At 51.7% G+C, this 20,984-nt stretch overlaps 2 protein-coding genes across 3 annotated transcripts; both read left to right on the forward strand.

Annotated features, from left to right (window-relative positions):
- The first annotated feature begins 2,153 nt into the window (after positions 1-2,153).
- On the forward strand, positions 2,154-3,150 carry SMIM45 (small integral membrane protein 45). Its single transcript, XM_066318527.1, has one exon. It carries the CDS (start codon positions 2,189-2,191, stop codon positions 2,423-2,425), a length of 237 nt encoding a protein of 78 aa, XP_066174624.1. The 5' UTR covers positions 2,154-2,188; the 3' UTR covers positions 2,426-3,150.
- A 4,975-nt stretch (positions 3,151-8,125) lies between these two features.
- On the forward strand, positions 8,126-19,450 carry SEPTIN3 (septin 3). Of its 2 annotated transcripts, none has more exons than XM_066319804.1 (10): positions 8,126-8,295; positions 13,410-13,601; positions 13,851-13,979; positions 14,711-14,792; positions 15,168-15,305; positions 15,703-15,820; positions 16,227-16,322; positions 17,159-17,258; positions 17,740-17,791; positions 19,057-19,450. In XM_066319804.1, exons 1-10 carry the CDS (start codon positions 8,286-8,288, stop codon positions 19,190-19,192), a joined length of 1,053 nt encoding a protein of 350 aa, XP_066175901.1. In that variant the 5' UTR covers positions 8,126-8,285; the 3' UTR covers positions 19,193-19,450. The 2 variants fall into 2 exon arrangements, with proteins under 2 accessions (XP_066175901.1, XP_066175902.1); XM_066319805.1 differs by having other exon boundaries at positions 17,162-17,258.
- Positions 19,451-20,984: the final 1,534 nt, after the last annotated feature.

The following is a 20,984-nucleotide window of genomic DNA, read 5'->3' on the forward strand; positions in this document are numbered from 1 at the left end:
CTGAAAACCTGAAGATGTTTTATTAAAACATCTCCTGTCAGCAGTGGCAATGACAGAACTAGCAAGAAAAAAGCAAGAATAGTACTTCAGACAGCATTGTTTTTCTGTTTCCTGATGGAAGATTCTTTTAGCCAAAGTGTTAATTGTTTTAATTTTACATAAAATTAAAGAGAGTACAGGTTAGTACTCCCTGAAGAGAGTACTAACCCCCTTGCCTCCTCCACCCCTCTCTCTCTCTCTGCCTCCCACCCACTGATGAAAAACCACTCACCCCCAGTCCCTGGGCTGTACATGCCAGTAAATCTGTGGAGACTGAACATTCTGTCCATTTCCATCAGCTCGAGCTCACACACGTCTGCCCCAGCATTCCTGCTCCTCCGGGCTGCAGCCGGGCTGCGGATGATGCGGGAGGAGAGACAGCATCCCGCGGCCAGCTCCCCCGTGGCTCTGACCCGGGTACCATGTGCAGGTGAGCTGGGGAGGCTCGTTGCCATAGCGACCGCTGCTAAAAAATGAAAAATGCCCCCTCCTCCCCGCGCCGGGATGCAATCGGTTTGCAGCCAGTCGCTATTGCGTGTGGGGGGGAAGGCCGGCGGTGGGGTCCCCCGGCGAGGCTGCAGCGGGGCTGACATCGCCAGGGAGGCGGTGGGGGAAGCCTCCGGGAGTCCTGCTGGGCAGCGAGGCCACGCTGCTGGCTGCCTGTCCTTCCCCTGCCCGCCGCGGCTGCTCCCGCCATCTCTCCCACCCTGCCTGCCTCCCGCCCATCCGCCCCTGTCGCCTCCCGCTGTCGCCCAGTTCTCCCGGAGCGAGGTCCCTTCTCCCTGGCACTGCCTGGCCGGGAAAGGAGCCTGACTCATCCCGGCTAGGAGCCGGCAGATGCCGAAGGGAGCAGTCTCATCCCGTCGCTCTGCACCCGTGGAAGAAGGTAGGTGGCAGGTGTCAGTCAGGGCAGGTAGCGATGCTTGCTGGGGATGCGGTGCATGGGAGTGAGGTCATGTCTGAGTCCCCAGTCATCAGCAGCTCCGTGCCCCAAGCTGCAGCCTGCCCCAGGGTGCCCAGGTCTGGGGGAATCTCCTACGGTCAAGGTGAACCCACGGCTTGTAACGCTGCAACCCAGGTTGTGCTCGCAGCCGTGCACACGGGAAGGTTTTGTACCCAAATTCCCCTGTGTTCAGGCATGCTGCTCCCAGCCTCCCCCAAGCAGTTTCTGCCCTGCCACTTGCAACATGCCCCCTGGGGCTCCTGTCACAAGTGTACCCACGGCACCTCGGGGGCAGTGGGAGGTGGCATAGGGGATTCATGGGTGACATTGAAGGCAAGAGGCTGGAGTGAGGTGTAGCATGGGTTTAAAAGAGGTCAGGCAGCTTATCTATAGGAGACACAGTTTTGGATGGAAGACCAAGGACACTTTTGTGTCTTTGGGGGGGCATGGATGTCTCACTGCAAAATGACTTGCTGAAGATCAACTGGGTCCAGCAAGGTTAAGGCACATTTAATATCTGCAGAACTGTTCCAGAAAGCTGACATCTTTATATGAAACTCCTTTTTTCAGTATTTGCAGCCAAAATCTGCTCATGTGCCTGACAAAAGCAAGTTTGCTGCTTCTCCAGGCCAGCCCTGCAGAGGCTCACCTCACACCTCGCTGGCCAGGGTTCCTTGGCAAGGAGACTGGCTGCTCCCAGTGAGCATCTCCCACTGCACAGTGGCTGATGTTGTGGATGGATCTCAGGTCTGCTCACAGACTTGTGCTGAACCAAGGACCCTGAGCCCTGGCAAAGCAAGACATGAAATAGAGGTGCAGGAAGGGAGGGCTCAGTCCTGATCCCAACCAGCTCAGACTGGGAACTCAAAGGGGTGGTGGAGTGTCAGGGGTAGCAGATTTTCCCTCAAGCAGGAGGTGAGAAGCAGCTATATTTACCCACTGCCTAGCTTTAATCACTGCCAGCAGGGCTGGGGGCAAGCAAGCTCAACCCGCTCTGTGGGGAGGGAGCAGCACTGACACACTGTGCAGCAGTCCCAGGAATTACCCCAAATGCATTGACCTCTCCCAGTGGATGAAACGCCTTCATGTGCAACCAAGTATGAACACTAGGTGCAGCAGGGCTGTGAGGAGGGACTTGGCACTGCTGATGAGGCAGATGTCTTGTGATCAGTCTTGGTGGAGGTGTGTTCTGGGTGCTCCTACTGCATGAGCTTTCTCTCCTTTTCTCTGGCAGCCATGCCCCACTTCTTGGATTGGTTTGTGCCCGTGTATCTGGTGATCTCCATTCTCATCCTGGTGGGCTTTGGAGCTTGCATTTACTACTTTGAACCAGGACTCCAGGAAGCCCATAAGTGGCGAACACAGAGGCCAATCACGGAGCGAGACCTTCGGAAGACACTGATGATTCGGGACAATCTAGCCTTTGGGGCGCCTGAGGTCTGACAAGCTGCTCATCACAGCCAGAGGAATCTCTCCTGGATAGGCAGCAGACCACAAGCCTCACTAGGGATGGCAGTCCTGCCTTGGTACAAGTGGGGCTGGTCATCACTCTGCACTGTGCTGATCTGGGTCTCATACTCATCACACACCATTCTGCCCCTTTGCTTCTTAGTCAAGATTTCTGTGGCTAGGGCTTCCCATGTGCTCACAGCTCTTCAGCTAGCCAAGGACTTCTGCTCCTTCCCATGGCCAAGACTGATGAACCACTCAAATGAAATATTCCTTGTTAATCACCTGAGTTTGAGCTGCCTGGCATCTTAATAGGACCTTCAGCAGGAGAGGTACCAGGTTTTGCAGAGGGATACAGAACCTTGTACTCCTATTTCCTAGGTTAAATCTAACACAGTCTAAGTCCAAGGGGTATTTTGGGGAAAATAAATGGGATTTCAATACAAATTGTATTTGTACAAGCTCACTGTTGCTTCAGCTGAACTTTTTCCAGCACCCGTTCTTGGTGCTAGGATGGTGAGCTTGCCAAAGGTTTGTGCAGAGGGACCAAGGGCTCAGTGAGCCTCAGAGACTGAATGCCTTTATCCTTGCTAAATGCACACCCCTTCTGTCTCTGTTTGGGAGATGGAGAACATCCATCCATCCATCCATCCATCCATCCATCCATCCATCCATCCATCCATCCATTTCAGATGCACCACATTCAAATTAAAGCTCTTTATTAAAGAGGTTTGTTCAAGTCCTGTGTCAAGCTGAGAACATTCTGCAGCTCTCCATGAAGGGGTGCTGCCAGACTTACCACATGAGCCGCTCCTGATCTGCCTGACCTTCAGCTCCTCTGTCGTGGAGGGAGATGGTATAGTCTGTGAAGCAACTTGCACTTGTTCAGTCCCCTGCACTGCAGAGCCCTGCAGCTTGGAGAGGCTCTTCCTTAACTGTTTCCCAATGAAAGCTGTGAAGCATCCCTCAGCCCCTTTTTCCTGCATGTCTCTGAGAAGGAACATTGAGCCTACCATCTAAATGGGCCCATTGTACCACCTTTGCTTTCTGGACCTAAGCCATATAATGTGGGTCTGGCACAAAATCCCATGTTTATAGACTTTCTGCACTGTCGTGGGAATGACCAGCCACCAAAGAGCTGTATGAAGCTGTGACACTGGGGCTGAGAGGGATATTTCCATCCTCTCTTTCCCTGCCAGCCCAGTGCAATGCCCAGTGTGTACAGGGAGGTTTGAGAGAGCAAGGAGCCTGTGGCAGGAGGTTGTCTCCTCTCCACCCACCCCAACATCCACTCTTTGCAGGCACATAGGTGCAATGGTGCTACCTGTGAATGCTCTGGACACAGAGTGATCCTGTGTGCCCCACTTGTGCATATCCCAGGTATGTTAGCTGGTGCCACCATCCTGTGTGCACATCTGTGCATCCTGTACCATCACCAGCCAGTATATTGGCAACCCACATCTTCAGCGTCCTTTCATTGTCATGGCTCTGTGCTCTAGTCCCCAATGGCTCCTTTCAGCAGCAGGGGTTCCTCAGGCCACCTGTGAAAATCTGCCACAACTCCTGGCTTGTGTCACTCAGGCTCACCTGTGAACTTGGGAGCAGGAAGTTTTCTCCTCCGTTCCCAAAGAAAGAAGGAGAGTTCATTGGGCTGTTGTGAGTGATTTATACAGAGAAATGCAGTGAGTGGGATTACTCCTGTGCCCAAAGTTTTGCTTTTTTTTGCAAAAGCACAGGTGCAGCCTGAAAGTTGGTAATTCTCTGGGGACTGAAGTTAATTTTTAGCTCTCAGGAATGGATCAGGACATCCTGCAAATATCCTGGGTCTTTCTGGGACATTTCAACTACCAGACTGCAATCGCATTACCATTCCTTTCCATACCAAAACCAGGCACACTGGCAGGAGCTTTCTGGCTCTGTTTCAGACAGAGGACAAGTCAAGAGTCCTTTTAGTCAGCCAAGTAACAGAGACCGTGATGCAAGCACCCTAACTGGGGAGTCTCACCCAGCAGGGAAATGCAGTGAATGGGATTACTGCTGTGCCCAAAGTTATACTTGCCCTGGGAAGCAAAGACTCAAAGAGCAGGTGGAGTCTGAAACAGATATATTTTCGTGACTTGGAGCTGTGAAATGGAAATGACAAGGGGCTGAGTTGCATGGTCTGATGCACCCTTGCCTGCATGGCTCACATTCCCTGCCCTCTGGCACAGACATACCTCCAAACACCAGCTTGGAAAGCTGCTTCATCACCTTGACTCCCTGATAGGGTGGATTGCTCTGTGAATGAATGCAGCTGAGCTGTGGAGTAGCATAAAAACTTCTCCACTGGAGCTGAGGGGTTTGGAGCAGTCAGGAAGAAATTAAACTATCCCTGTGGGAAAGGGAGCCTGCACTCACAGGGGTCCCCTCTCCCCTCCTTTGTGTCTTCCTCTGCATGCTGTCATGCCTGTTTTGACCTCCACTCTGCCCATAACTCAACGCAGAAAGAAAGTCAGCAACCAGGTGAGGGCTGGATTAGAGAGAAACTAATTGTTCGTGTTATCTGGCTTATGTTTCGTGCTGTTTAGTCCTGCCACAATCAGCATTAAGACTTTATTGTCAGCAGTGTCAAAGGCTTCCCAGGTGGAAGTGTGTGACAAACTGCATGGTCGATGCTCTATTTTCCTGTTGTTCCCCTTGGGAGGTGCCTCCCTCTAGCTCTGGGCAGGCAGGAGGAGTAGTCTGCAGTGAGGTTTCCTTTCCAACAAGGTAGGTCTCTAGCAGCCTGGCTCTTGTGCCAGCTACACTGCCAGGCTATTTGAGAATAATGAAGCCAAAGGCAAACACTGCCTGAAAACTGAGATTTTTTTTTTTCTCCTCTGTGGGATCTGTGCAGCCAGAAAGACCTCAGGGGAGAAGGAAATAGTCACAGATACTGAATTAAATGCCATAAAAATCAGAGAAGATACTTCTCTGTGCTGTATAACACTACACAGTATCAGGTTGGGTTTTTTTCACGTTTTCATTTTTCTGTCTCTTTGCCCTTGAGAAGCAGAGAACTCACACTGTCCTGAGCTCTGCCTTTTACCAGCATTCCCAATGGCTTGATATGGGTCCTTGGATGGTGATTCCACTTCCCTCAGGCCTGGTCACCTGAAGTTATGCAACCATTGTCCCTGCCATGCTGTGGGTGCCTGTGTCACCTTCTCTTTGCTCCCACTTGCCCACCAAACCATTCATATTCTCATCCCATCCCACCAAAACACCTTTCTCCTTGTTTACCGTATTGCCCTTCAAAGTCTCTTACAGTGAGGAAGGTGTAGAGTGGCAAGCTGAATCCCTCTTGACCTTGAAAATGCCACAAAGTTGGCAGAATTAAGAAATAATCATAATGATGATAATGAAGAAGCAAAAGATAATCAGAATAAGGGAATGAAGCATCAGCTTGGATGAACAACCAACAAGTGACTACTGAACTTGTGCACAGCGGGATATAAGCTGTTGCAATGGAATATGCCATTTGAGGGGAAAAGAACTAAGAGAGCAAGTGAAAGCATTTCAAAAATTCAATTATTTTTATTTTATTTTTTTCAATCACACCTTGGCAGCAAGCACAGGCCTGACCTGGCAGGTCTGCATCACTCCTCTACCTCCTGCCACGGGAGCAGTGCAAGGGGGTCGTGCTGCGGAGCTGCCCGTGCCGGGGGGCTGCTGGTGGCAGAGGTCAGGAAGGTGCTGGGCAGGGGCAGGAGTGGCCACTCAGCGTGGGAGCGAGCCATGCAGGCCACAAGGGCCTCATTGTCCCCGCCGGAGGCGGGCTGGCCGGACAGGGCTGGAGGTGGGAGCTTAAGCATGCGAATGACAGCAGCCGCAGGGAGCTCTGCGCCCCAAGACACCGCAGCCCTGGCCGCAGGGACAGCCTGGCCGCAGGGACAGCCTGGCCGCAGGGACAGCCTGGCCGCAGGGACAGCCTGGCGCTCCCTGCCCTCGCACCTCTGCCTCCAGCTCACTGCCGGCCGCCATGGAGGAGGAGATCGCCCGTCATCGCAGCTGCCTGTCCGCTCCAGGGAGCCCCGGTGGCCCCAGGCAGCCCTCAGGGCGGCGGGACAGTCCCCTGGGTGTGGCCGGCCCCACGAAGCGGAGCTGCCTGTCGGTGACCCTGCGCCGGGGCGGCGGGGCGCTCCCCTGGGAGCGGCTGCGGGGCGCGGCCCCTGTGACGCCGGTGTCTCCTCGGCCCCGGGCCGTGCCGGCCGAGGGGCCTCCGCGACGCGGCGGCTGTGACACGGCCCAGGACACGCCGCTGGCGAAGATGGGGCTGTCCTGCGCCCCGCCGCGCTCCGGTGGGTCTCCGCTGGCGGGCTGGGCAGGGAGAGGGAGGCGCCGAGTGCTCCCTTGGCGATGATATGGAGCCCAGCATGGGCAGGACCCTTCAGGAGATGGGGGGGGAGGATGGGGACTTCCTCCCCTTGGAGTGATTTTCTCTTGACCCGCATCAGAATCATGGGTGGGCAACAGCTGGTGGGAGGACAGTCCGGTGTTTGTGAGCCTGGCACCCAGCAGGAGGCAGGCAACTGTGGTCACCGTGTCAGGAGATTTTCTGGGTGCCGGAATGCCTGTCTGTTGGAAACCAGCCTGTCCACTGCTCAGCCTAGCTCGGGGTAGCTGCTGACAATTACTTCTAAATGTTCCTGTAACCTGCAGTGGGTGCACTTTTCTTTTTGTCCCAGAGCGCTGCAAAAAGAGGAGCCCCAAACCACTGCCAAGTCTGCCAGATACCCTACAGCCTGGCCTCCACCCAGGGGGATTGTCTTGTGGTGGAGGAACACATGGTATACTCCTGTCATTCCACTGACTGGAGGGTCAGAGCATTCCCAGATGCTGGTGTCCCCACACAGCATGACAGGGACACAGTGCCTACTGGGGCCAGGGCTCACAAAGGTAGAAATGCGAAGCGGGGAAAGGGCAACCCCATCCAAAGATGCAAGCCAGAGGCATCCACACGGCTCTCCAGGCACGGGCACGTCCACAGGACACGTGGAGACGCTTTGCCAGAGCACACGGGGATGTGACCTGTGTACCCCAATATGGTCCAAGTGACCTGTCCCTGCCCGTCACACACCTGCACAGGTTTGTACACACACATGAACGCAGAGGGGACCGCCTGGCTCTTGCCTCTGTGCCTTGGGCTGACAGCCAGGAATCACGGTGCTGAAGGAGAAAAGGTTTCTCGCACTTTTCTGCGGGCAAAGCTGAAGGGCAAATAGCTTTTGATGAACCAAAACGTTTCCAGTTTCCTTCCTCTGGAAAAGCAGAAGGAGATTTTGCCATCCCGTGATCGCAAGAAATACCTAGGGGCAAAAGAGCACCCTTTCTCAGGCTCGCCGGAGCTAAGCTGTGAAGGGTTAAACATGCCCCTCCCTAAACAAGCAGAGATGCTGAAAAGGCCGGGGAATTGGGAGGGAAAAGGGCAAGAAAAGGCCTGCGGGGTGTGGGTGCGCAGTGAGGGCCCCTCCAGGCCGTGGGGGCCCCATCGGCAGCGGCCCCTCCGGCGCCGAGGCCGTGCTCCCCCCGCGGGTCCGGGAGGCTGGCGGGGGCCTGGGATGGAGCCGAGGGAGGGTGCGCGAGGGGAGATTTTGCGGAGATGTTTAATATTCAGGTCACATGACGATGGCAGCAGGAGCAGCACCAGCATCCCCGCTCTGCTGAAATAGTCACTGGAGAAGGAAGGGGAGAGGGGGGAGAAGAGGACACGGGGAAGACAAAGGTAAAAGCGAGTGGAGCCTTGGAGCCCACCGTGCTGCTTCATCAGCGTCAGGCTAGAAAAGTGGGGGGAGAGCCATCCCTTGGGAGAGGATTCGGAGACAAAGGAAGCTTCATGTTCAAAGGTAGGATGCTCTGGGCTTGGCAGGGCTGGGTAACGCCAGGGGGACACCGCTGGGGCTTTTTGCGCAGGCATCCTCCAACGTGCCCCCACGCTGCCCAGCTCTGGGCACGGGGGAGGGAGAACCCCGGAGGGCAGTGGGGGAAATCGGTCCTGGCTTTGTCTTTCTTTTTTTTTTTTTTTCTTTTTGGTGGCAGCAGTCTTGTCTGAAGGAGAAGGAGCAGGGCTGATTGTGGTGCTGATGGGGAGTAGCTAGTCTCAGTCACTGCTTTGAAAGAAAGGGATAATCCAGCTGGGGAGTGTCCATAAACTCCTCAGCACCTGGTTTCTCCCTTGCCAGTGACATGCAGTGGGGATGTCCTATGCCTCTCCTTGAGCCTCTGCACGGAGCCAGCAGGCGTGCAGGCAGGGGCACGGGCAGCTGTGGTGGTGTGGGCACCCTGGTCCAGGGGTGCTCAGCATCCTCTCGCCTTGTGATACAGCTGTGCCACCCAGGGCATGAGCTGGGACACGGGACAAGGATTGTACGGCTGGAGAGCAGCACCAAGGGCATGACTGGGGCTGTGGTGGCTGGGCTGGGGATGTGCCCGGCTCCTTCGCCTCCAGCTTCTGCATCTCCAAAGAGGCTTCAGCATGCACTGCCCTAGATTTCACTGCAGCTGGGCTCTTGCCCAAGCCCTTCGCTGAGTGCTGAGGGGAAGAAAGGTTGCTGTCAGGAAGGCTGTGGCAGCCTAGAGGATTGGGATGATCTTCAAGGCAGGCAAAAAGATCTGGTAAGAAGAATGGTTCTGTTCTGTACTTTGAGGTCAGGCAGTACATCCAGCAGGGCTCAGCCATTGCCCTGCACAGCTGAAAGAAATGCCCTGGGGTCATCATGGGAACTGAGGAGGGAAAGGTGTTTTTTCAGGGGAGAGATGCTTAGTCCAGCACCACTGCAGATCTGAAGCAAGGAGCAGGTACTGATGCCTGTGAGCTCCAGGGAGGCTGTACTACTGAAGCAGCGGCTTGCTTTCTTTCCTAGGAACCTGGGATGACCCTTTGAGGGCCTGCTTCTGCCAGCCACCTTCAGGTTTTGAACCCATCCCTCCTCCCTGTTCCATGTCTACAGGGAGTGGGACTGTGGGTCCAGGACTGCATGGGTGAAAGGGGATGGGGTGAGATGTGTGTGAGGATCGCTGCCTCCAGCTGCAAAGGAACAACCTTGTGCTACACCAAAGGAGAGCTACAGCGAGGCCATTCATGTGTTATGTGGGGGTTAAATAGCTTTTCCTTGCTGGAAACTGTTTTGTGGTGAGCACTGTTTGCAGCTCTCCCTCCCTCTTGCCAGACAAAGGATGGGAAGGCAGGGGGAGGGGATGCAACAGTATCTGGGTTATCAGGACATAGTAGATGTCCTGATAGTAGATGTCCCCACTACTTGAGCCCCTGAGGGTCCTGCAGGGCCACCCCATCTCCACACAACTCCTGAGAACATCAGGGCATTAAGGGTGAGCTGCAGTAGTGGTGTCTACTGCTGGCCACACATGCCAGCCTTCCAGGAAGAGGTTTTGGGGTGGATCAATGGGTGTCAGAAGCAGGAGCTAGCTGGGACCATGGGGACCTCTCTGGGCACTCATTCGGGTTCTGCCTGTCCCTGCCTCAAAAGCTGTGCTGTCTCTTGGTCCAGTCACATGGAGCATCTCCTGTGAGCCAGATATTCCCTAACAACCTAGCCCAGGGCCACTTCCTACTGGATCTGAGCAGCAGGGGGGTATCGCCAGCTACAGCCCTCTTAAGTGAGCTTCTCAGCACACAGAACAAAGAAGCAGTGAAAATGAGGGCCTTGCAAACAGCAAGTGTAAGTGGTTAACCTTGGCTGCCCCTCTGTTTATTGTCAGCTATACCGGCTGTAGTGCCCTCTCATGCATTCATTACAGGGGACAGCTGCGAGGGCTATGGGATATGTCCAGGACACACAATGCCACCCCTTGACCAGCCACTCAGGGTGCTCAGGAGGCTTCCTTGCAGCATTAGCTTTAGTGCTAAAACAGAGCCACTCCCAGGTGAGCAGGGAAGCATGTTTCATGTCTCAGGGAGCCTCTTGCAGCTCTGGTCCCAACTTTTCACACCCTGCCCCGCCCTCCCCCCAGAAGGCTGTTCCTCAGCTGGCTCCTTGAATTCATCTGTGAGAGGCAAAAGGTGAAAAGTCATGTGCAGAAAGATGAGCCTTGGGAAAAATTCTGCAAAATGGGGGCTTCCCTGCCCGAGGCTGTATGGGAAGGAACCCTACACAGAGAGGAAGGCAAGTGACCTAGAGGACAAAGGTAGATGGCTTACCCTGACACCTTGAGTGTTCTGATATAAAATCCAGGAAATACATTTAAGGAGACTTTAGGGTTTTCTACAGCTGCCCAAGAACCTGAATCTGAAATACCTGCCCTAGTCACTGCAAGCTCCTGGCTCCAACAGTGAAGCTTGCAAAGGAATGGTCTTGTATTATGATGTCCACAGCAGTTACCAACATCTGCTGGCTCTGGGCGTGCTTTCCTTGGTGAGACTGAGGGATGAGTTATGAACCTCTTAGTGAGCCTTGAGGCTGACAGCAATTTCCCTCCTTCCTTCTCCCTATGTAAGAGGTAGGGTTGAAGGAATAAAGGAGAGGGCAAGATTCCCTGAGGACAAACTACCACCTGGGCAGTGAAAGGTGCCCACATGGCCTGTGTCCTGCACCCATCCCATGCAGCTGCTCAGCTGGGCTTTCTTCCCACCTTGACATGTTCCCTTCCACCTTTGGGGTTTAATTGCCCCCACTTACTCCAGTAGCCAAGTGCCTCACTGAGGCCGCAGAGCCCTGTCCCGAATTCCCTCAGCGTTCCGTTTCTCTTTGTTCTCCCACTCTTAGTCCTAGGTAGGACCCCAGCAGGGCTGTGTGGGGTGTACATGGAGAACACTGCAGCAGCATAAGGGACACGGCACAGCCCCACAACCATTATACAGATGATGTGGGCAGCCTGGGAGAGGACAAGTGAAGGGCAGAGTGCAGGAGAACTGGCTGGCCTGGCCCCCTGAGCTGTACCAGAGAGACGGACTCTCCTGGCTGACATCAGGTTTGATAAAGCTGAAGACAGACAACAGGAGCCTCAGGGGTGCTTCGTCAGCAGGAAAGGCGCATACTAGTTGTGATGGGTGTAAGAGAGGATTGCAGCTGAGAAGCACTTGGCTCAGCAGGCTGCTTCCTCCAGCAGCTTCCTGGCGGCGTGAGGTGCTCCAAATTGCCAGTCTGATTCAAGCCAATGGTCCATCTTGTACTCTGGTACCCCCGGGTGCTGCTCGCTGCTTTGAGAGAGGGTGATGATATTCCAGAGTGCCCTCACTCAGTGGGGAAAAGCAGGAGGGGTCCATTCTCCCACTGACCTCTCCTGTGTGGGCAAGGTGCAGCTGAGGTGGCACAAGAGCCTTCAGATGTTACCCACAGTGCGGTACATGAGTGGCTGTGCCACCATCATCTCACACAGAGGAAAGCTCCTTCTCCTCAGTTTAATATAAAAGACTTCCCAAGCAGTGAAAAGGAGCTGTGTGGAGGCACCCTTCTCCCTGCCAAGGGTGGCCCTTCCACAAGGTCTTTCCTTAGCACATGATAGTGGGATATTACAGCTTGTAAAAAATGTGAAATCCTCGCTGTGTAGAGCAGCCCTTGTGTCAGCACCGGAGCTTTGATGTGGAAGTGCCAGGGTCCACATTCAGCCATGGAGCCTGCTGCAGCTTAACCCTGTCCTTGAACAAAATCTCTCTGTCCTCTTGTCAGTCTGTCTCTGCCTAGCTTGACAAAGCTATCACAGGGACCCCAGATTGGTGCCATCAGTGTCTCTAGCCCAGTGACTTCTGAGTCATTTGCCTTGCAAAGAGAGGCATGTGTCACCACCAAATGCTAGTTGCCCGCCTGGCTGCTCGTGTCCTTTTCTGCTGTCAGTGGATTCTGATACGTGGAGAAAAAATTCTGCCAGAATGATGGAAAGGGATAATTTAGTGTGAGATGCTTGAACTGAAGTGGCATCCAAAACAAATTAAGTACTTACCAAGCAAAAATGCATTCTGTCTCTGTCCTGGAAAAATAAACCTCTAATGAGACAAAGCATGGAGAGTCAAGTAATAAGAGTGGGAGAAACTCTGTTTTGCAGCTGGCTTGTATATCAGAGGTATTTGATTCCTGTCCCCTTCATCTTCCTTTCCAGATTCATCCCTCACACCTCACTTCCCCACCAATTAGAGCTTTTCTTCCATGCCCTGTCCTCTCCCAACCTCTGCTTCCTCCTAGCGGGTTGGAGCTACTCACTAATGAGACAGAGATAAATGCGTGAGGCCTGCCACTAGCAATGTGTGCCATTACCCAAAAAAGGGTCAGGAAGGCTGGAAAGCCCTCAGGGTTTTCTTTTTACCTGATTGTTTCACATGGAAGAAGTGAGGAAGCAGAGGTGAGAAGGGAAAGATGCAGATAATTCATTTTCTGATCATGATGATTAGTTTCTTGAGTATGACAACAACCATTGGTCTACGGGTGGGAGGCAAGCACAGAGATTATGGTCATGCTTTCACTTCCACCACTGCCTTCCTCCGAGGAACTCAGCCTGTGCCCCACAGCCAGTAATGCAGCCCTCCCGGGCAAGGGCCAAGCTGGCAAGTCCTCATGGTACGTCCCAAACTCTCTTTCAATGCTAGGACTTGACACATAATTTTTTTTAAGTCTGTTTCATTGCAAATTTTATGGTGAACTTGGAGGGGCAAAACACTGGTGATCCTGTTGGGAACTGGGAGACTAAAATAAGGAGACACCTCTGGAGCTCTGGGTACCTGATTATCAGCCCAGCTCCTGCTCCTGCTGTTTGAAGGTAGCCATCAATACGCTGCGTTCTCAATGAACCCCACTTCACCTCCCTTGTCTGGAGTGGTACACAGAAGAGTGTGCTGGAAACTCAAGTAAATGTTCGCCCGTGATGAATTTTACTACTAAAATCTTGATGTTCAGTTATCCTCAATAGCCCTTGAAAAGGCTGCTCAAAGCTGCCGTCAGCCCGTGACAGGTCAGCAAGGAGGCTGTTGTTACACCTCAGTGATGATTTTTCAATTTTTGTCCCCATGCAGGATCAGTGGAGAGCAAAAACGAGGCAACCATGTCTGAGCTGGTCCCAGAGCCGCGACAAAAACCAGCCGTACCGATGAAACCCATGGGCATCAACACCAGCTTGCTGGGCTACATCGGCATTGACACCATAATTGAGCAGATGCGCAAGAAAACCATGAAGACAGGTTTTGACTTCAACATCATGGTTGTAGGTAGGCAGAGACCAGCTGAGGCACTGGGAACCATGGCTGGGGACTGTCCCCTGAGGTCAGGTGGGAGAGCGAGCCCTGTGGGGAGGGCATGAGGGAGCAGACAGAGGTTGCTCTGAGGGAAAACAGAGCCTGCACAAGGCCAGGAGACACCTCCAGCCCCTTCCTCTGCCAGCCTAGCTCTGTTCCCTGGGCCTGCTGTCATCACCAGGCTGTGGCAGATGTCACAAGCTTCCTCTCTGCAATCCTCAGGTCAGAGTGGACTGGGAAAGTCAACATTGGTAAACACCCTCTTCAAATCCCAGGTGAGCCGCAAATCTTCAGGCTGGAACCGGGAGGAGAAGATCCCCAAGACAGTTGAGATCAAAGCCATTGGGCATGGTAAGAGCCAGGCTGCTGTGGTGGAAGCAATACTGATGCCTCAGCATAGTCTTGCAGAAGATCCCAGCAGTCTACACAAATAATTCTTTGGTATCAGGCAGCCCTTTCTCCATAGGAAGCTAAAGGACAATTTTAGATGGCCTCAGAGACAGACAAGGTTTTTCTTAAACTGGAATGCCCCTGATGCCACAGCCAAAAGTGAGGGGTAGAAAAATATTTAGAGAAATTTCATCGCCTAAGATATTAGTCTGCAGTTGTGGTTTAAGCCTTGCTGTAAGTAATTTTCACCTGCAGTTACATTTAATAACCTATACAAGTTGCATTGTTGGGTCTCATCCCAAATCTGGTGGTGCACACCTCCTGAAAAAGCCTCTGCACATCTCCTATGATGGTGCAGGGTAAGGAGCATCCTCTCAGATTCAGGATGATGCGTTAGAGGGGAGAAGTGGTGTTAAGGTAGATACTACCTTTGGGCCACAGACTGAGCACAAATTGACTTTCCTGTGGCAGAGTGGTGTAAGGTGGCTTTTGTGTAGATAGTGCCAAAATTTGGGATCAGACATGCAAATGAGGGTCATAACGGTTGAGGCATGACACAGCCTGGTCTGGTCATGCTTGCTGGGCAGGGATGAGGGCAAAGCTGTCTTGTTCCCTTGTGGGACACAGAGACATGTTTCATGACAGAGCAGGTCCCCAGGGAGGAGTATGATTGTTTGCAATTTCTCCCCCAGTCATTGAAGAAGGTGGTGTCAAAATGAAGCTGACAGTGATTGACACACCAGGATTTGGGGACCAGATCAACAATGAGAACTGGTGAGTTTTACAAGGTGAAGGCCTTGTGTCCCAGAAAGGGCTGAAGTTAAGATGGTATAAGTGACTGTCATCTACTTGGCCCTTGAAAGCATCTGGGATCTTATTCCACTCAGGGGCCTGATAATGGGGCTGTGGGACTGTGAAACCATGGGTCTGTATGTGTGATTGGGGCCAGACACATATTACATGGTGAGTGCTTATTTCTGTGCCCAGTTACAGAAACTCTTAATCATCTGTGCTGATGGTGAGATGCATGAGGTGGATTTTTTCTTTATGCCTGAAACTGCTTTGCTGCTGTCAGAGCTGGGAACACTGTAGGCAGGAACACGAGGAAATAGGTACCTATCTCTTCATCTCTTTCTCCTACTTCAACAGCTGGGAGCCTATTGAGAAATACATCAATGAACAATATGAAAAGTTTTTGAAAGAGGAGGTGAATATTGCAAGGAAGAAAAGAATTCCAGACACGCGTGTGCACTGCTGCCTCTACTTCATCTCCCCTACGGGCCACTCGTATGTACACAGTCCCCCATCCTTCCTCCAGCCCTTGGTACCTCTGTGCCAGATATATACCCTACACTGCTGCACCTCAGACATGGATCCAGGGATCCTGCCAGCAGGGCTGGCCACTGTTTAGCTTAACTTTGGGTGCTGTGGGGCTTGAAAAGGTCTAAGATTACAAGAGCGGGAGAAATGCCAGTGTGTTTTTTGGGAGAGGGCAGAATGGATGGGAAGAAGGAGATGAGAATATGGTGGCAGCAAGCAGGGTATGTACAAGGGAGGGTTCACTGGCACCCTGATGCTTGGACAGTTACTAGGATGGGTATTAGTGAGATGGGTATGAGGGACAGTTATTAGCAAGGAGGGTAAAAAGTAACCCCTTTCCATCTTGTTCCTTCTTGGGCTGCAGCTTGCGGCCTTTGGACCTGGAGTTCATGAAACATCTCAGCAAGGTAGTGAACATCATCCCAGTTATTGCTAAGGCTGACACCATGACCTTGGAGGAGAAGACTGAATTCAAACAAAGAGTGAGTATCTGCTCTTCTGGTTGGGATCCATCCCCGCCCTTGTCTTGGAGGCGGGAGAAATGAGTGGGATCCTTTTCCTGGGATTGCAGTGCAGTCCCCAGGGTGTGCACAGAGTCCAGTGCAGGGTTGGTGGGTAAGTGCTAAAGATGCAGCTGTTTATATCTCTGAGGGCATCTGTTGTGATATGTTCTGTCATGGGAACTGGAGAGCCAGACTAGTAACTGAGGTTGGGAGGAAAAACTCATCATTGCTGTCCCGTGTTCTCACTTAACTGTGCACTTCCTTGGGACAATCCCTCCAGCTTCTGCCCACTGGAACGATGTCCCAGATATGTTTACCTGGCCTTGCCAACTGCCTTCCCTTCAGGTTTGTGCTGCTTTGTGCTCCAAAATGTCTCTCTGCTTAGGTGCGCAAGGAACTAGAAGTAAATGGGATCGAGTTTTATCCCCAGAAAGAATTTGATGAGGACTTGGAAGATAAAACAGAGAATGACAAAATCAGGGTAGGAAACATTTTATTGTGGGAGGGGAATGGGGGAATGAGGAGGGCACCACATTTTGTTCTGCACTTCAGCATCATTGCCCTCACACATCAGAAATAAACTTTTTAATCTCCATTCCTGTGGTAATTGCAGTGTCTCCAGGGATATCTATAAAGCAGAGTAAACCTGTGAACATCTGCACAACCCTATGGATCACAGAGTCTCCTGCACTGTGTGCTCTGGAAACAGATAGTTTCTCCCTGTGCTTAGAGATATCTGGGTCCCCAATAGCCTCACCTACTGTCCTACTTTCCAGGAAAGCTACACCCTTTACTCCATTTCTGGCTTTCCTCAGTACAATTTCAGCCACTAAATTTGATGAATGTTCATGTGGCTTATGGGGAGAGATTATTTGAGTCCTGTCTTTCTATTGTGAAGAATTAAAATCTGGTGAGAAATATTCACCTTGAGCTATCTATATGAGCAGCTCTGGGCTGACAGATCCTCTGTTGATTATACTAAGGTACTTCCTTTCTGGTCATTGCCCTCCTCAGAAATTCTGGAGATAATGCAGAAAAGCTCTGCCCCAGCTCTGGAGCCCTTAGCACTGCTGCAAACTACCCACTAAGCTTGTTGGGGTGCAAGGACACCTGGAAAGCAAGAGTCCAGAATTCTAGGGATAGCACTGAGGGGTGAAAAGGACAGCCAGTGAAGTTTTGCTCTGGAGAATCTCTTCCCTCAGAGAAGGCCTTGTGTTTATTGAGCTGAGAGGTGGAAAGGTGGATGGGGAATCATGGTGGTGCTGGTCTCTGGAATGGGAATGGGTTCAGTGGATCTTACCACGTGTCTCTCCCCAGCAGGAAAGCATGCCCTTTGCAGTAGTGGGCAGTGACAAGGAGTACCAAGTGAATGGCAAAAGAGTCCTGGGCCGGAAAACACCTTGGGGAATCATTGAAGGTAAAAAACCTCTTGTTTATGGGAGCTGGAAGTATTGTCTGCAGATCACAGTAATAGACAAGGGTCCAAACAGCATGTCCCGTGGCTACCTTCCCATCCCATTTGTGACAAAATGCTTGAAACTAAGCAAAAGGAGAATTCTCAAATAGCCGTGCCAGGAGGGAACCACCACGGTCAATATGGTGCCACTATTACCACCTGGCAGAAGCTGGAGCCACTCTGAACACCATGGTGTGTGAAGCTAAGCTCCTGAGGTTGCCTTGGTTTTCAGATGACATTTCATGTGTGGCTGCTCAGCATCTCTTGGTGTGTGTCCTCAGTGCTCAACAGTGTGGCGTTCAGACAACTGTCTGTCCTTTCTGAAGTATGCAAGCTCTACCCACTTGGAACCTGCCCCCATAGCAGTGACTTTCCCATGCTCTATAACCACAAAGGGGCCCTTGAAAAAATCAAATGTAACAATTGCTTGCTTTCTTTTCAGTGGAAAACCTCAATCACTGTGAATTTGCTCTACTTCGGGATTTTGTCATCAGGTAAGGTCATGGTCAGGCACCAGTTTACTTTTGATGAGCTGGGAGTCTTCCTGAGATCCACTCAGAATGAAATAGCCGCTACTAAAAGGGAAATAAAGTAAATTTCAGGCAGTGAAAACTTACGTGGTGTAGGGTTGGATTGAGTTAAGGGGTGCATACTCTATTGCCTCCCTTAGTGACATGACCACTATGTCAGGTAGGTGCTATTTTTCATGTATGAGCTGGATGCCTGGAGAAAAGCAGGATACTACCACCCCTCTCAAGGTTGCAAAAATTCCCAAGGGAATTTTAAAAAAAAAAATCCCACTAGGGTTGCAAAAATTTTATTTGCTGCTGACAACAGGTCAGTAATAAAGAGGTCACTACCACATCCTAGACTGTGTTTCATTCCAGGCTGAAGGATGTGCTGGAACATGTGGGCTAGAAGTGAAAAGCTTTCATTAAGCCTTCATATTTCACTAAGCTTTCATATTTCATTAGCTTTCATCATCCTGTCTTATTTCTACTCTGTTTCATGATGTTGCCTCATGAAGCACAATTTCTGCAGGAGAGCTGTAGATCCAAGGTCACTTCTCTTCGCAATAAAAACAACACAAAAAGTAAGAAAATAACAGAAACACAGTTCAAAACCAAAGCCCTGTGGTTCATTCCACTACTGGGTATGGTGCTGTTGAAACATTTAGCCAGCTATAATGCTTTGACATCATCCTGCTTTCCTCTTCTTGTTCTGTAATACCTTCTGCAGCAGAGGGGCTTTTCTAAAGTCTTTCAGTGAAAACATCCTACCCAAATGATCATCTCCAAGTCTATAACAATCCAAGTCCCCAGGCTGTCTGTGGAGGTTAGGGATGATGCTCACAGCAGTGTTCTGCAGCTTATGATCTGCAGTGAACCTGATACACCTCCTGATGCTTCCTTGTCTCACCACTGCTTCAGATAAGTCCCAGTCTGCTCTGACACACCAGGATGGCCAGTGGCACAGGTGTGAGAAGGGCAGGGCACTGGCAAGCACAGCCAGGAATTTCAGCCCATGTGCTGCATTCTGCCTGTGTATTCTCAAATGCTGATGCTCCAGCTCTCAGTTGTGTATGACGGTACCCATGCTATCCGTGCAGAAAGAGGAGTAACAGTAATTAGCTGAACTGACTGACTGAAAAAAATCTTCCATGTATTTTGGGGAATAAAATTATCATCAGAAGAATAATACTTACTGTACTGATATTGGCTGTCATGTCCTCTTTCCCAACCCACTTTGTCCCCTGCAGGACCCACCTTCAGGACCTAAAAGAAGTGACCCACAACATCCACTATGAGACCTACAGGGCCAAACGGCTGAACGGCAATGGAGGACTGCCGCCCATGACTGTCGAGACAGAGGAAAACCATGAAAGTAACCTGTGAAAGACCCTCCTCCTCCACGGTCACCTGATGGCTCTGGATAGACAACCCACCCCTGCTACCCCTGACTTAACCATGGGCCTGTCTCTGAAGCATGTGGCACATCCTCCGTGGGAGTGAGAGGATGCAAGTGTGAGTGTGTGCGGGCGTGCATGTGCCTCCCTGTGTGCCAGAGAGGGACAAGGGCATCTCCCCCATCCTTCCCAGAGTGTCCTCATCCTCGGTTTGTTTGTCACACAGTGGACTGTCCGTCAGCTTCCTTTCTCTTGTTTCTGTGTCTCAGCTGTGTATCTTACCAGGGGGAAATAGTGTTGGGAGGGAAGGATTTCTAGGGGCATGGATTTTGGAGGGGGGAGGTATGGGGCATGCTGTGGTCCTGTTTTTATCACTTGGAGACATGGCAAGGAGAAACTCCGGGAGAGATGGTGGAGTCGATGCATGTGTGTTTCAAGAGATGTCAGCAGAGATTTCTCTTGGATCTTCCATGGATGTCAAGGCAGCTGGCTGGTCTGAGGGTATAGTGGCCTGGCATTTTTTTCCCTTTTTCTTGCTGTGGCTTCCCAAGGGGAAATGACAGCTTGGAACAAGGTAGATGAGAGAAGACTGGCATGTTTTGTGGTTTAGAGCAAGTGACTGGTGGGAGGAGAGAGATTTAGTTCTCAGCCTGTAGTATCTATTTGGGAAGCATCAAAGTACTTGGGGAAAACTGATATATTTTCCAAAAGAAGCAAAACCAGAGGAAAAAAAATGTGTTCCTGCTGCAGAGGGTGCATTTACCCTGCCCAGCACTAAGGTTAAAAGCCATGCTTGTGTTACAGGCATTTGATTCCGTGCAGATCAAGCCAATCTGTGCTGGGGTCAGCCCAACTCATGGGATCGCCCCATGCCCCTGCTGCAATCCCCCATTGCAGTGCTCTCTCTCCACCAGCACTGAGCAGGTCCTGGCCAAACCTTTCTCCACAACATGGCCCCTCTGCTATGAGAGCACAGAGAAGACAGTGCCACAGGGGGTCCCTGCTGGGACCTCCCCCAGGGACAGCTCCACTTGACATAGCACCTTGAGGATCTTGGAGGAGAGCAAACAGCCATGGATTGAGAAGCACGGGGCCAGGGTGGGGGCAAAAGAGATGCCTCTTCCTCATTCCCCTCACTGAGATGGCTGTATTTGCTACTGCAGCAGTGCTGTTCCTGTGCTCTCTTACTGTCCCATGTCCTCCTCCACTCCTGTGCTTTTGTCCTCATTCCCTTTTAGCCCTCCATAGCTTCCTTCCTTTCTTTCCCTGTCTCACTTTCTCTGTTTTTTATCCTTTAAGTCTCTCCTTCATTTCTCCAAGTACTTGAATATTCCTCTTCTGCAGGCTGTTTCCTCCCTCTCCCAAGCTCTCACACCTTCTTAACAATGTACTTTTGTGTCCTGTTGACAAGCTGTTGTTTTACCTTTCCCTGGAGGGGATGGGGAGGGAAGGTAAAGACTTGTGAACAGAAAGAGGCACAGCTTTCCTGAAGACACATGCTTGTGTCTAGCTGGTGTGTCATGCTTGTGTCTTCTGGGTGTCCCTGAGCGAGGCTGAAAGTGTCAGGGCTGTCTGGGTAGAAGGAAGGAGGGGAGAAGACCAGAGATGTTCTGAGGTTGGCAGCGTCTGCCTGTCTCTGCATGTCACATGGCTGGCAGGGGCTGTCCCCTCCAGGAGAGTTGCCAGCCACACTTTAGCTGCACTAAAACGCATGTGGAATGCCACGGCCTGGCATGGCAGCACTGCCAGTAAGGGGATGTGAGGGGGGTTCGGGGATGGGG

The sequence above is a fragment of the Sylvia atricapilla genome, chromosome 5, assembly GCF_009819655.1.
Source record: "Sylvia atricapilla isolate bSylAtr1 chromosome 5, bSylAtr1.pri, whole genome shotgun sequence".
NCBI classification, from domain to species: Eukaryota; Metazoa; Chordata; class Aves; order Passeriformes; family Sylviidae; genus Sylvia; species Sylvia atricapilla.